At 36.9% G+C, this 16,273-nt stretch overlaps 1 protein-coding gene across 1 annotated transcript; it reads right to left on the bottom strand.

The window, feature by feature from the left end:
- Window positions 1-2,461: 2,461 nt before the first annotated feature.
- On the bottom strand, window positions 2,462-12,712 carry LOC132008073 (ubiquitin-like protein 5). The gene is given in 3 exon segments (XM_059386462.1): window positions 2,462-2,646; window positions 12,503-12,634; window positions 12,637-12,712. Coding segments are annotated over 3 exon segments (393 nt in total).
- Between the last annotated feature and the right edge of the window lie 3,561 nt (window positions 12,713-16,273).

The following is a 16,273-nucleotide window of genomic DNA, read 5'->3' as shown; positions in this document are numbered from 1 at the left end:
TTTAGTATTAAGTGAGATAACCTACAGAAAGCAAAAAACACTACTTCTGACATGACAAATTCTAAATTAATGCTAGCTATTATTTTTCAGTTATCCACAACATTTTTGAAATGCCTACCGGTATACTCTATTAGGCAACAACCAGATGACATATTTGTCAACGCTGCCCCCACCTTGTCACATACAACCCAACCCCAAATCCCAAATATAAAGAAACTAGAGCATTCTCGCAGAGCAGTAAAGAAAGGAATCCACATTACCATGCCTTGTATTTATTTAAGTTGGTATTTAAATTCCAGTTAGTTAACATACAGTCCAATATTACTTACAGGTGTACAATGTCGTGATTCAAGACTTCAGTACAAGCCCCATTGCTCATCATAACAAGGAGAAGTCCCTAACAAGTCGCTAACAAGTCCATAAACCTCCCTACCTCTCTCATCCCCCACCCCACCTCTCTGCTGGTTACCATCAGTTTGTTCTCTACAGTAAAGGGTCTGTTTCTTGGTTTGCCTCTCTCTCTCTTTTCTCCCTCTGCTTATTAGTTCTGTTTCTTAAATTCCACATACGAGTGAAATCATATGGTATTTCCCTTTCTCTGACTTATTTCACTTGGCATAATGCACTCTAGCTCCAGCAGCATCCTTGTAAATGGCTGTAAATCTCTTTTATGTTCAAGTTATTAGATAGATAGATAGATAGATAGATATCTCACCTCTTTATGCAGTTGATGAACACTTATGCTGTTTCCATAATTTAACTATTACAGATAGTGCCACTATAAACATCAGGGTGCAGGTACCCCTTTGAATTAGTATTTCTGTGTTCTTTGGGAAAATAGTAGTAGTAGTAGTAGTAGTAGTAGTAGTAGTAGTAGTAGTACAATTGCTGGATTATAGTGTCATTCTATTGTTAACTTTGATCTGGCTGAAGGAAGGAATAATGAAGCATCCATATTGGAAGCAAGTCCCCCACAGACAGCATGTGAGCTACACAGTCTCAATGAGCCTCTTAGTCAATCAGTAAACAGAGGCTTACATCCAAATGATGAAATATTTCAGAGTTAAGAGGGGACAATTGTGTGGTTCAATCCATTCAGCATCTGCCTTCAGTTCAGGTCAGGATCCCGGGGCCCTGGGATCAAGCCCAGCATGGGGCTCTCTGCTCAGCAGGGAGTCTGCTTCTCCCTCTCCCTCTGCCTGCTGCTCTCCCAGCTCATGCTCTCTCTCTCCCTCAAATGAATAAATAATATCTTAAAAAAATACTTCAGAGTTAAGAATAAAGCTAGCAAACTTTTAATAAAGCCATTTCGTCATCTTTAAAATGCCTTGATGGTTATTTTCAAACTTAGAATTCTCAGATGACTTGGCATTTTGTCCTGGACTGAGGTGGCATAGGAAGAGGCAGATCTTGGTGCCCAGCCCTCTCCTTGAAGCCCTGAATATATTCCTACACCTGTTAAGTCTAGCTTTATAGGAGGGACTTCACCTGCATATGTGTTGACATTTCAGCCAACATGTCCAAGGTCCAACCATATACCTTATACAAAGTCACCCTTGAGCTTATAGGTGCCCACTGCAGTAATGATATCTGCTCTTAGGAGGGTGCACCGAGGGAAGAGACCCATATAGATATTAAAAAAGAGTTTGAGTAGGAATTCCAGATCTCAACAAACAGTAAGGCCTGATCTAAGAGATGGCTGGGGACTATATGTGGGATCCTCCCCTTAAGCATATGAAGTCCCTGGCTAAAAAAAAAAGGAAGTGTCTGGAGAAATCCTGTTTAGATTTTTTTAAAGGGTGGAGCCTAGGGAAGGTACCTTTCTGGCTTGAGTCTAAATGCAGAATCAAGGCTTTGGAGCCAAACCACTGGGGTTCTGACTCTGCTTCTGTTCTTTAACAATTAAGTAATCTCAGGCAAGTTATTTAGCCTGTATTCTTTGGTTTCTTTGTGAAATAAGAATGATAATCATTTACTTCATAGTATTTGAGAATGAAAGAATGAGTTAATGCACACAAAGCAGTTCAAAAAGTAGCTAGGAGAGAGTATGCATTGCATAAATATTAGCAATTAGCTATTATTATTACCATTATTAAAAGAAAGAGTAATAGTGATATTGTTAGAGTGGTAGTAACAATAAGGTGCAAGTTCTGAAATAATGCAGTAAATCCTAAAAATAAGTTGCAATCGGGAATTTATTTTGTCTTGTTCTGTTTGGAATAAGGGTCACTTAGATAACATTTATTTTGCTCGAATAGAAGCCCTTCCTCTGGGTAAGTAATTAACGTTTGAATTTCTGATTCTGGCCACATCACAGATTGAACTAACCTAGATCCACTTCCCGTTACAAAACAGAAATACTGAATATGAATCTAAGAGAGAGAGCAACAACAGGTACACAGCTCTGAAGGAAAAATAAGTGGAGGATGCACTGCCAGATGTGAGAAATGAAAAAGGAAATTTAGCTGGGAGTATGAGCTAAACAAGATGATGCATGACTGAAAAGAGGCAGGTGAAATGCTCTAGCAGCAGAGAGAACCTCTATAAAGCCTGAAGTCACACAACTGTCAGTTATGCCATTTCTAAACCTGAATGCATCCGTAACAGTAACGCAGTCCCAAATATGTAAAGACAAAGATGACAGAGCTAAAAAGAGAAATAGACAATTCCATAATCATAGTGGAAGATTTTAACATACCTCACATAGTCACTTACAGAAAAAACTTTAAGATGATTGTGAAAATTAGGAAAAATAAATAATAAAGGAAACAGATTCTCAGCAAAACTGTAACTAGTTCCAATCCTCTTGATGATGTTGTCCGAACAAAACATCAAGTTTAGAAAATATTTGAATCTAATGAATAAACTTAACCAATGGACATTTAGAGAACACTTCACTCAAACAAGTTATTCTTGTGAGAACACGGGAGATTATACTTGGTATCATGAAATATTTGGAACCGAATGGCAGCGCATACTGGATTCTTTAAATTCTTAAGGGGTGCGATGACCACACTGTCTTTCATGACAATTTAAGCTTTAAATGCACGTATTATAAAAGAAGAAATGTAGCACCATAGTGGTCTTTGTATTTAACTAAAGAAATTAGATTTTTTCAAAGGAGGAGAATGTGAAAACAAATTGGAAAGAAAAGATTGGAATCAATGCAGAAATTAACCAGAACAGCAACATTGGCAGAGGGATCACAAAAATTTTCAGCAAAAATAAAGCTGATTCCAGAAAAAAGAAATAACAGGAAGGAAACACTTGAAATAATTGACAGAAACAACATTAAAATCATAGCTGAAAACAGGCTATCATCAGAAATAAAACTGATATTTAAAAATTTAGTAGAGTATCATGGATAATTTTATGACAAAATATTAGAAAACACTATTAAAAGAAATTTTTAAGAACAATATTAAATGCCCAAACTGACTAAAGAATATATAGGAAACTTGAATAAACAGAAGTCCACTAAGTAGGAAGTAACATCCTCTTCACCCCCTGACCCCTAGTCACCTTATGACTTCTGGTAGGGTGCTTTCAATTTGACGTAATAATGGTTCCATCATGTAAAATATATTCAAGAGATCAAGGGTATAAGAGAATTAATGTAGATTCCTGAAACTTCCCCTTTTTTACTCTTGGGGAAAAACTGGTGCTATCTGTAACTTATGCAAAGTAAAGGAGCCACAGGTTTGGAGGAACCCAGATTTCATCTTCTTTTATGTAATGAGTAGGAGGCACATCTAGAGAAATAGTGGCTTCCCATAGGTAAGTAATCTCACATTCTATTTCCTATAATGTTATAAATTTTCTGTACCATTTCAGTGCAATGAGTCTTACCAAACCTTACTATGATTCTTTCAGATAATCTCCAGATCCCTGATCATGTTTCCAAATCTGGACAAGGAATTTGAGAAAACTGAAATAAGCCATTCACAGAAAGACAAAATAGTACATGATCTCACTGGGATGTGGAATCTAAAATAGTCAAACTCCTAGAAACACAGAGTAGAATGGTGGTTTGCAGGGACTAGTGGGACTAGTGGGAAAATGAAAAGATGTTGGTTCAAGGGTGCAAAGTTTCAGTTATGCAAAATAAGTAAGTTGTGGAGATTTAATCTACTACATGATGATATAGTTAACAATTCTGTAGTGTATACTTGAAATTTTCCAAGAAGGTAGATCTAAAGTGTTCGTTCTCAAAATTGGAAAATAAAGAAATGAAAAAAAAAAAAAAAGGTAACAGTGAGGTGATGTATATGTTAGTTTGTTTGATCATAATGATCATTTTACAATGTATTTATACATTAAAATATCAAGTTGTAGATTTTAAAATATATATATATTTTTTTATTTGTCACATATACCTCAGTCCAAAAAACAAACAAACAAACAAACAAAACCCTACAAGATGTAAAGAACTAAAAAGAAAACAGAGAATAAAGAGAAATAGAAACTTATTTATACCACCTGTGATAGTGTAAATTTTCTCAAACTCTCTACAAAGCAATTTAGCAATATGAAGAAGTTGAAAATGCCTATTTTTCGTAGAGGTTCTGGTATTAGATATATAACCTATGGCATCATTTTTAAAAGTGCTGATTATAACCCATTAAAAGATTTCCAGTTCAATTTAGTAGGTTTTTATCCACTTTAGTTTATTAGAACAGAACTCAAAATGCCAGAGTAAATTTTATTCATCATATACATATATCTGTGTGTATGTGCACATGTGTATATGCATGTGAATATAGAAAAGATAAAGGTAAGTATCTTTCAATACATAGGTTTGTGTGCTTGTGTGCAGGTCATGAGTCCCAAGATAAAATGTATTTCCTTCTGTGAATTACAGTACAAAAAGTTTAAACAGAATTTTCCTGGAGAAACACCCCCATATAAGCACAGTGAGACATTTACAGGGGTGTTCACTGAAACATTTTTCCTAACCATGAGTAATGGTAAATAATTAGAAGTCCTTCAATTAAAAATGGGTAAATAATTCATAGTACTCTTATATAACAAAACACTACAATAGTCAAAATAAATGAACTAGCTCCTCATGAATCACTATGCAAAATTTCACAATATAACATCGGGCACAAAAAGCAAGTTGAAAAAGTACATCTGTAAAATTTATGCAATAGAAGAACAAAATAATATTATAGACCTTTATAGCTATATGGAGTGGAGGTATAGAAACATACATGGTAAGGATACACACATGCTGCAGGACTCTAATTACCTCTAGCCTGGTTGTCTTTACATGGTTAAGGAGAGCAGATTATGATTGGAATAATGAGGAATCAGCTGTAAGTACAAAATTATATTTCTTTCCAAAAGAGGGATATGAAATAAATCTGATGATATTGCATTGGTATACCTGAGTGTTTGCAATGTCTCAAAAGTAATTTCTTAATCAAATTAGGTGAACTGGCTTAAGGAAGTGTTCTGTGCCAACAGGAGTATTACAAGTAATTATAACCATAGCATCTGTATTTAAATGAACTAATAATGCAAAAGAAAAACTGGTATCTCCCCAAACACATTCAACATACGCCCACAGTTGTTACTGGTGTATCAAGATGGAAACTTTAAATTGAACAGAAAAAAAAAAATAAGACATTGGAAAGAATTTCTCAACTGCGAATTTCAGACTTTAGAGATTTAGAAACAGATGGGGATCCACTAAATTTCAGACTCGTACACGTTCTCTTAGCTAGAGGTCAGTTAAAATGACCAGCTTTTTCCTGAGGTTCTTCATATATTTATGTAATGCTCACTGCAGAAATATTTAAGTAGTGATAAAAGTGCTAAGAATGGGAAAACAGCTTCAACGCACATTGTCAGCTGTGGTTTTTGCCAAATACTTAACTTTCCTTAGGCCAAAATGTTTGCCACATGAATGATTCCAGTTACAACTGCAGACTACTCAAAAAGTGGTTCCAAGTGCCATGAAAATCACACTTTAGCAGAAATTGGCATGTTTCAAACCACCACTGAATGTTAGGGCCAAAGGTTCTTTTTAAATTAACTATTAGTATTTTTACACAAATTCTAAACCTACAGGATACGAGGAAAATGAGCAAACTCATAAACTGGTTTTCACATTCTATGACAAGCTCAGTAAGAAAGTGGAAACACATGCCCCCATACCATCATTTAACCATGAATACTCTATTTTAAAAATGTAAAATGTAATTAATTATTTATCAGAAGATCACCCAGACTAATAAGACTAACATTCTGCCAAATAGTTATACAAACTCAAGTGATCAGTTGAGCTCTTTGGCATACCCTGTGGTGGCTAAACTTTGAAGGGGACCCCAGTGAGTCAAATCTTTACATAACACACTCCCCTTGAGTGTGTGGGCAGGATCTGAGGCTTACCTCCAGCCAACAGAAAATGACAAAGGTAGTGGAACAGCCACTCTGGGCTTACATAAGACAGTATCTTAGCAGCTGGTAGCAAGAGCTTCTCCTACTGGCTTAAAGGAATAAGGTTCCACATTGTAAGGTGGTTTAGGGATGAGGGGGTTTACAGTAGACTTGTAAAAGGACCATTTGGGGAGGAACTGTAGTGTCAAGTAGGAGGAGAGGGCCCTCAGGATAGCTAGTCACCAATGGGAACCTCCATCCTACAGTCACAAGGAATTCGGCCCCAGATCCTAAGAGCTTGGGCAAGGATTCTGAGTTCCAGAAAGGAACACAGCCCTGTCCATATGTTGAGTGCAATCTTGTGAGAAGATGAGAAAAAGAACGGGTTGAGCTGTGCCTAGACTAGTCCACCAGACTGTGAGATCTGAAATGTACACTGTGCTAAGCACCTAAGTTTGGGTAATCTGTTATGTAGCGACAGACAACTAAAACCATTCGCCAACTGTGAAAAAGCTGCATTGTCAGAAGTTCCCAATTTTGAGTGTGCTTGAGACTTACCCAAGACTTTTTTTTTTTCCTTTTTAAACAAATACACAATTCTGTACCTCAAAGCAATTGCTTGATCAGAATTTTGAGAGAAGGGGCTGAGATATGCTAATTTTTTAAAGATTTCCAGGTGATTCTGAGGACACCAGTCTGATCCTTGAGATCCTTTCTAGTTATAAATGTTTACAAATGGCATTTGGCATGCAAAGGTTGATAACGCTTACTTCCTCTCATTTTCTTGTATAGTAAAATCACACATGATATTTGCTGTAGCTCCAGAGACCAACTTTTAAAACATGGAAGCAGCTGTGCTTGATAAATATATCTATCTTTGGCCATCTTCCAAGCCAATATGTCATCAACCAGTGTGTGGACATTTACTTTCCTTCTTAAAAGAGAGAAAGAAGAACAGAAAGACAGAGAGAGAGAGAGGCACAGATACACACACACACACATTTTAAATGACCTACACACCCAAAGTGACTATAAATGAGGCTTGTTTGGGGTAGGGGTGGGAACAGGCACATCTTACTACTTTCTTTCCTCTCATTGTTTCTAAAACCAGAGCTTCCCCTTCCCTCCCAGCTCCGGCTGGGCAAAAACCTCCTATTTCCTACTGCCTATTTTTTGTACCCATACCTAGCAAAGCTCTGTTGCTCGCCATCATCAATCTATAATGAGAGAGGAAAATACAGGTAAGAGAGGAGAAACTAAACCTTGGAGAACTCTCAGCTATAAATTAAAGTTCGATCTTACTTATATTTTAAAAGCAATGGCCCCATGGAATAAAGACAAGGGAGTTTTTCCTCCCTCTATTCACTTCTAATTTATATTGTCCCAAGTCAAGGTACTGTGGAAGGAAAGTTGTAGAAGCTGAGAGGCTAGAGGAATTGATTTTTGGTTTTTGTCTTCAAAAAAGAGGAGTAACAGGAACAGACAGAGTATCAGATAGTAGCTTAGAAGTCCATGTGCCTCAGTTTTGATCCTTGGTTTAACGTGTTAACCTCTATACCTCTGGTTCAAGGCCCTATGGTTGCTGAGTTTCTAAGGGCAACTATAAATCCTGAATAAGCGGTTCATTCTGGGTTGCCCTCTTTTCAAATGGGGTCAAACTACTTTCTTGGCAGATTTCCTTTAAGATGATTTATTATATTGCTGAAAAAAAAAAAGAATGAATGAATGAATGAACAGACCCCTTTCTCCTCTTCTTCTAACCATCCCCATGCAGAATTTGTAAAATCCATTAATCATATACTGGGTTTGAATGAGTTTTCAGGACTTCAGAAAGCAGCCTGCTGAAAGTTTAAGCAGATGTTTCCTTTTATTAATGCAACGATGAACAACGTTGAAAAAGGAGAAGCAAATATTTTACGATCTCATCTTCAAAGTCAAAGAATTCTCAGAGATTTGTTTTTTTCCTGCTTTTAAATTTCAGGTCAGTGGGACTGGGTTCAGGAACCCTCACATAGCACATGTTTCAAACAGAGTGTCGTGGTACTACAGTCTGTTCCCTTCTCTCTTTCCCGCACTACCTCTTCACCCCCACCCCAAGTCCCATTATGTTTGGTTGAAGCTGCCTTTGGAACAAAGATTGACTTTTAATACACATTTGCGTGCATCCCAATAAATAACATAGTTTATTGTGTTTCAATCAGTCTCTTATTCTCAAAAACTCTAACAATAATTTCAGATGTGGTCTCCTCACATTTCAAATTCTGACATAGCTATGCCACTTGGCACTTTGATCACTTATTACTTGTGGTTTTCTTTTCTTTTCTTTTATATTTATGTTTAATCTGAATCTCTGCTGACTAAACTTCTTTTCTAACTATGATACACACTCTATTATCTCTCCCCAGGATACTGTCTCTTACCATTGAACTAATTATAGGAGCAGTGGATATAATATCTCTTCTTTTATAATAAACCCAACCAACTGCGCCATATTCCTATTGCCACTAGAACATTTAATTCCCTTGATGATAGCTTTAATTGTTGCTAAGAACAGTATTTTTTCCAGGGCTCTTCACTTTTCGTCACCAACAATAAGATGTGTTTATTTCCCTTTTCAAGAGCAACTTCTTCCCCAGGCGGGAGAAAGAAAGTTACTTCGAAACCACATAAAATGTACTGAGCATTCAATCTTAGGAGTGGAGAACAATATGCTAAATTGAGACGTGAAATCTGGAGTATACAACCACCTACACTAGATACGGGTTCTCCCCTCACATTTCAGGGTCCCCTCAGCCACACTGAAAATAAGTACTTTCTAAAAAAAAAAGACAACATTTCTCCCCTTTGCGATTGCATGTAACTGATCTAATTGACACATTTTAAATCCCTGAGAGTGCAATGCAGACTTGTCTCCCTTAACATGTGCTCATGCAAATGATGAACACTGGTAGGAAGAATGTTTCTAAAGAAGATCACATTTGCATCTAACTGATTCAAGCATCATATTTGATGTGGCTACATGGAAGGTATTCTTGCATAAGTAGGGACTTTTTGGAAACCTTGATCATTTTTTTTTTTTTTTGCCCATTTCCTGCAGCATAATATCAATTCTGCTTTTCAGAAACAAAACAAAACAAAATATGCATATGTTTTAAACCCATCAGCATCAAAATCACAGGATATAGTGAAAGCAGGAAATATGCCAACATCTCATTGGTCAATTTGGTTGCTTACTTTCATGAACCTTAATCTACCCATGTACAAATCTGGAAATTGAATTAGACCAGAGATGAGAAACGATTTTTGTTAGCACTGACTCAGGGCAGAAATGTGCATGGGCTTGTATTTGGAAGAAATTGTGTATATCTATACCTATACCTACACGGACATCTATACCCACCTGTACCGATTTCTACAGCCATCTACATTTATATTGGCATCTTTAGGAAACGTAACATCTATAACTGTGATGGATAGTTATTTTATTATTTCTAAATTCTTGAAGGCTTTTTTAGCAAAGAAAAATTCAGAAAATGTATTAATAGTCTTTGAAATAACATCTAGGAATAATAATAATTAGAGAAGGGGATCTAATTTCATATTAGAGTTTAGCCACACAAATAGGATTTTTAAAATTCTGATTAAGGAATTGGTAAGCAGGTGGAAAAATATTGCTTCTACCATTTCAGCTCCTACTACTCTTGGCCTCATACACTTCATTGCAGTAATATTGGCCTTTGCTCTGTTTTTGTAACATACAAATTAATTTCTGCCTCAGGATCTTTGCATTCTCCTCTTTCAGGAACTTTGATCCAATACCACTGAATAGCTCATTTGTTCATTCTTCTCTTTACTCAGTGTATAATCCCTATCTCTAAGAGAAATCCCTACCTTCTTATATACTCCACGCTTGTTTATAACAGTGCCCTATTTTATTTTCTTATAGGACTCATCACTAACTAAAATAAAGTACATTAATTGTCTGTTTCTGTTCAAGAATGTAAATTTTTTAAGGACAGATACTTTGTCTTATTCACATCTCCAGCACAGAGCAGGTGTTCATTAAATTTTGGCTGAATGAAGAAATATGTTTTTTTCTTGTCTTTCAGATGATGTCTTAGACCAAGTTGTAAGGCAAGGTAAGTCATTAGTTGCTCATCACTGAAATATGTGTTTCTAAAATGATAACTGATAATGTTAATAACAACTAGTACTATACTTAGCATATTTGCTATCACACTGATTTCCCCACTGAAAGTGGTATTATAGCCAACTCTACTTTGAGGATGAATTCTTGCCATGTCATGTGATTTTAGATCAGCTCCAGGATTTTGATGGGAAAGCTATTTTTAACATCCCAGATTGGAAATGCCCACATTGCACTGTTTTACCAGGAATACAGACCACCCTCAAAATCGCTTAACACTGGATTTCTAATCTCATTCTTAGGGTTCTTATATTTGTGAAAGGAAGCTAACATCAAATAATGCGAGAAAAAATAAAGCCTGCTTTTTGTTAGAGGAATAAATCTCAGAAAAAAACATATTTTCATGAAAAAAAAAATAGCCAGTTTATAGTAGAGTGGCCAGGATTAGTAATACTTAAAACAATACTCAGAGGCTCTGACTTTCTCACCTCACACAGTTTCCTGGCCATTTAGACAATTCACTTCATATCTGAGCTCAGAAATACTATTTATGCCTCAGTGGAGGCATAAATAGAAAGCTATTTATGGACCTCTCAGAAAATCAGAGTCAGAACATTACCAAGCTTATTGTTTGAAAAAACTATTAAAGAATAATGGACATACAATATTGTATTAATTTCAGGTATAAGCTATGGTGAATCGATATTCATATACATTACAAAATGGTCACCACCGTAAGTCTAACTGCCCCCTGTCACCACAAAAGTCGTTACAATATTAGTGACTATATTCTCTCAGCTGTACATTATGTCCCCATGATGTATTTTAATACTTAGTTATTTTTTTTTGCTTTGTTATAGTAGGTACATCTAAAACATGACACTAAAGTGTTAATCTGTGTTACAGAAAAGATACTAAGATTTTCTATTATTTACACTAAACAAGCAAGCACCTTTAAAAAAATAAAAGATAAATAAATAATATAAAATTATTTATAAATATATATTATATAATGTTTATATTTTGTATTTTATAAAAATGTATTTTTATACTTTATAAAAAACAAATAAATAAATAAAACCCAAAACAACATAAAACAAACCAAATTATTCCTTTTTGACATTCCCCTAGCCAGAGGGGACACTGTGTCCTCTTCCAAATGACCAAGACCCCTTTCAGGGGTTACACGCTATGAAGACATCCTCTAATTAGAAATATCAGCTCTGGCTGGAATCACAGGGGCAATGGAGAAGGGTTAGGGTTGTGGAGGAGGGGGTCCAAACTTGGGCAGGGGATTCCTACAGCTTCTGGCCAGCTGCCCTCAGACCCTTGCTGCCTTTTGCCATCCTTGGGTGGATAGCTTGGTTGGAGGTGCTGCGGGAGCTGTCCACCCACCCAGGACTTTAGGGTGGGTTCAGACGGCTATGGCAGGTCAATACTCCAGGAACAATTTTTTTTTTTTTTTGCAACTTCAAAGATTTTATTAACATGAGGTTTTTGTTTGTTTGTTTGTTTGTTTTTAAGATTTCATTTATTTATTTGACAGACAGATCACAAGTAGGCAGAGAGAGAAGAGAAAGCAGGCTCTCCACCGAGCAGAGAGGGCTCGATCCCAGGACCCTGGAATGGTGACCTGAGCCGAAGGCAGAGGCTTTAACCCACTGAGCCACCCAGGTGCCCCTAACATGAGTCTTTAAAAACTAGCATCCTGAGGCATCTTGGTGGCTCAGTGGGTTAAGCCTCTGCCTTAGGCTCAGATCGTGATCCCACATCAGGCTCCCTGCTCAAAGGGAGTCTGCTTCTCCCTCTCCTCCCCACCTCTGCTCTCTCTCTCTCTCAAATAAATAAAATCTTTAAAACAAATAAATAAAAACTGGCATTCATACCAGTGTGGGGGTGAGGGTGGGAGAAGAGGGGAGGAGAAGGGGGGCGAGAGGAGGGTGGGGCAGGGTAGTGGGGGAGGAATTCTGCTCTGTTGGTAATCAAGCTCTGGCTTCATCCCATCATGGATTTCACAGTCCCCCAGAGACACATGGTCCTTAAAAATCTTGCCCCACTTCTTCAGGATGATCTTGTTTTAATGGGTACCAGTTGGTTGTGACCAGCTTCGATGGTGCCATCAGTGTTGCATTTAACATGGACCGTCTTACCTAGAGAGTTCTTGCAAACAACCTCCATCATCCTGTCTGGAGCTCAAAACACCTGGAACCTGTGGCTGCCACAAGCTCCTCCTTCAAGGGCCAAGCCCATGTCAGAGTGGACTCCAAGGGCGAGAAGCAGACCTTTAATCCAATTCACCTACTTTATCCCCCCCCCATATTCCCAATTGACAACCATCAGTTTGTGCTTTGTAAATATGAGTCTGTTTTATTTTGGGTTTGCTTTGTTTTTAAATATCATATGTACATGAACTTCTACAATATTTGTCTTTCTTTGACTTATTTCACTCAGCATGATAGATTCTAGGCCTACCCATGTTGTCACACATGGCAAGATTTCATTCTTTTTTATGATGATTCTTCCATTACACCCCATCTTCTTTATCAATTCAACTATTCATAAACAGTGAGTCGGCTTCCATTTCTTGGCTCTTGTAAATAACGCTATACTGAACATAGAAGTACTTCTAAAAAATATATGTTTATAAAAAATAAAAAATTATATTACAAAAAAAAAAAAAGAAGTACTTCTATCTTTTCAAATTTGTTTTTATTTTCTTTGGATACTTAAACGGCCAAATTGGCCGTTCTATTTTTTTTTTTAATATTTATTTATTTATTTGAGAGAGAGAAAGAGTGCAAGTGAATGAGGAAGGCCAGAAGTAGGGGGAAGAGAGACAATCCTCAAGCAGGCTCCTCTCTCAGTGTGGAGCAGGACACTGGGCTTAATCCCAGGACCCCAGAGATCATCACCTGAACTGAAACCAAGATTTGGCCACTTAACCAACTGAGCCACGCAGGCACCCCTGGTAGTTCTATTTTTAATTTTTTTTAGGAAACTTCCTTAGTGTTTTCCATAATGGCTGCACCAATTTACATTCCCTCCAACAGTGCACCAAGGTTTCCTTTCCTCCACATCCTGGCTAATACTTGTCATTTCTTGTCTTTTTCATACATTACTAACCATTCTAACAGATGTAAAGTGATACCTCATTGTGGTTTTGATTTGCATGTCCCTGATAATTAGGGAAATGCATGTAGCTATTTTCATGTTGCTGTTGGCCCTCTGTACATCTTTCTTTGGAAAATGTCTATTCAGATCCTTTGCCCATATTTTTTAACCAAATTGTTTCTTTTTTTGATATTCAGTTGTATTCAAGCATACTCCTAAAAAACCAAAACAAACAAACAAACAAACAAACAAAACAAACCTAAAACAAAACAAAAAACCCACTAGTAGCAAAAACAAAGACCCTGATTATATATATTACTTAACGGAGCTGTGCATGATTTGTTGTCTTGCTAAAGGCCTATTTTGTAGTCAAGTCATCCAAGTGAATTATAGTGGTAGGAACATACCCTTCTGACATAATCAATTTAACTTCAGGCAAAATGTTGGGATCAAATTCAAAATATATGGGTGTGGGTAACAATTCTCATGACTAATCACCTAATTAATGCATTTTGCCTTTGTTTACTAAGAATATTTATATGCTAATTAAGTCAGATGTACTGACTGGTCATTAAATGTACCACTGATGAGATTTTAATAATAATAACTAAAACTGAAATCTTATTCAGGTTAAAGTTGGGTTTTTTTTTTGTTTTTTTTTTTTTTTTTTGACAGAGAGAGAGATCACAAGTAGGCAGAGCAGCAGGCAGAGAAAGGGGGAAGCAGGCTCCCCACTGAGCAGAGAGCCAGATGCGGGGTTCCATCCCAGAACCCTGGGATCATGACCTGAGCTGAAAGCAGAGACTTAACCCACTGAGCCACCCAGGCACCCCTTATTCTACAGGTGAAATGACCATCTCACACCACAATTTCAGCAGTTTATCAACTACCTGGGTGAAGGTAATCTTTTTTTTCTCCCCACAAATCAGTTTTTACTGAATTCTGGAGTTGTGAAGTAACTTACCCAACATCAGATTTAAAAAGTTGTAGAGTGGGTCTACAACCTAGATTCTGGTCCTTTATTCTTTTTCTCCCCCTAAATCAGTTTTTACTGAATTCCAGAGTTGTGAAGTAATTTACCCAACATCAGATTTAAAATGTAGTGGACTGGGTCTCCAACCTAGATTCTGGTCCTTTAAGTAAGTTTCCAAACTTACTTCTAAGATAAGCATCCCTCTTTCAAAGGAAAGTTTAAGCACAAGTTCAACATATAACAGAGATAAATATGCACCCACTACTATCAGTTATGAAAGATGCCAGACAACACACCTGGCCCTTCAACTCCTTCCTCCACTGAAGTGACTGAAGGAGCTCTGAAGAAAACACTTAACACATTGCATGGTTTGAAATCCAATGATGCATATATAGATAGAGACTGAAGCTTGCAAGGAAAGGGATTAATGATAATGACCAAGTCATCAGTATTGGTTATGGACTCTTTTCATTCATTGTATGTTCATTAACTATGGCTTTCTTAAGTATAAGTTGATGGATTCTTCCCTCTCTGTTTCACCAGTTACTTCAACACTCAGTCATCATCCAGGCCTCTGTAAGGCATGGCCTCTGCACATCTCCAATGTCACATAAACTAGAATGTAGTACTTCTAATGCTCTTAATTGCAGCAACAGCTCTGAGCCCATTGGTGATTCTTCCACCAGAAGGAAGGAAACAAAAGTGTAAGTACGTCTTTTTAGAATATCTGTGAAATTAGCTCTACCTGATTTGACTTTATTATTAACTCCAATATGATCTGAAGTTAGACTAATGTCAAGACTAATGTCGAGTTTTGATATTGTGGGATAAGCACTGAGATTGGAGTTGGGCCGTTCATTTCCAGTCAAATATAACCCACCTCCCTTGTGACCTGTGAGTCTTCGTGAAAGTCATTCTTTTTAGTTTCGGGCATTTCACACGTAAACAAAAGAAAAAAATATATCATAACAGTGAAGCCCAATTATGTTTTTTTAAAGGATGGTATTCAAAATATGCAGCAACTAGAAGGTCAAGTACATTGTCCAATCAGAATGGATGCTGACAGCAAACACTGAAGGGGCCCAGGCATATAGTAGCTGTGGCAGAATCCGGTGAGATCAGATAGCATAGTAAACATGGAAATGCTTTGTTAACTATGAAGTTTACCTAAGGTTAGGTGTAATTATAATACTGGTTTATAAGTTCTGTACATTCTTGCTTACTTATAATATTTCAAACCATGATGTTCTCCATGAACTTCAGTGCTACAAGTATTTAAAAAGACAAAGACGATGGTGATTATGATGGTTATTTAATTTTTTACCAGAATTCTAAAGGATGGGTTTCATTATTATCTCTGTTTTACAGATGAGATCCTTGAGCCTCCATAAGTTTAATTCATATGCCTGACCTTACCCAGCTAATCACCTGCAGAACCAGAATTCAAACCCAAGTGTGTCAAAACCAAGCCTGTGTCATAACCTGGGTAGTTGAAGTGTGATTTTTACCAAGAATTCACAGTAAATTTCTCAAAGTCATAACATGCTGAAGTAAGACTTCCACCTCCTGTTACTTCTCAACTGGAGTCACTGGTAAGGTGGGTTTATTCTATATTTAATGGAGCTTCAAGATCCCTCACTTACACCATCATCTGCCAG

This window comes from Mustela nigripes, unplaced genomic scaffold, assembly GCF_022355385.1.
Source record: "Mustela nigripes isolate SB6536 unplaced genomic scaffold, MUSNIG.SB6536 HiC_scaffold_33, whole genome shotgun sequence".
Classification (NCBI taxonomy): Eukaryota; Metazoa; Chordata; class Mammalia; order Carnivora; family Mustelidae; genus Mustela; species Mustela nigripes.
The sequence above is the reverse complement of the archived record's forward strand: the minus strand, read 5'-3'. Positions and strand labels throughout refer to the sequence as shown.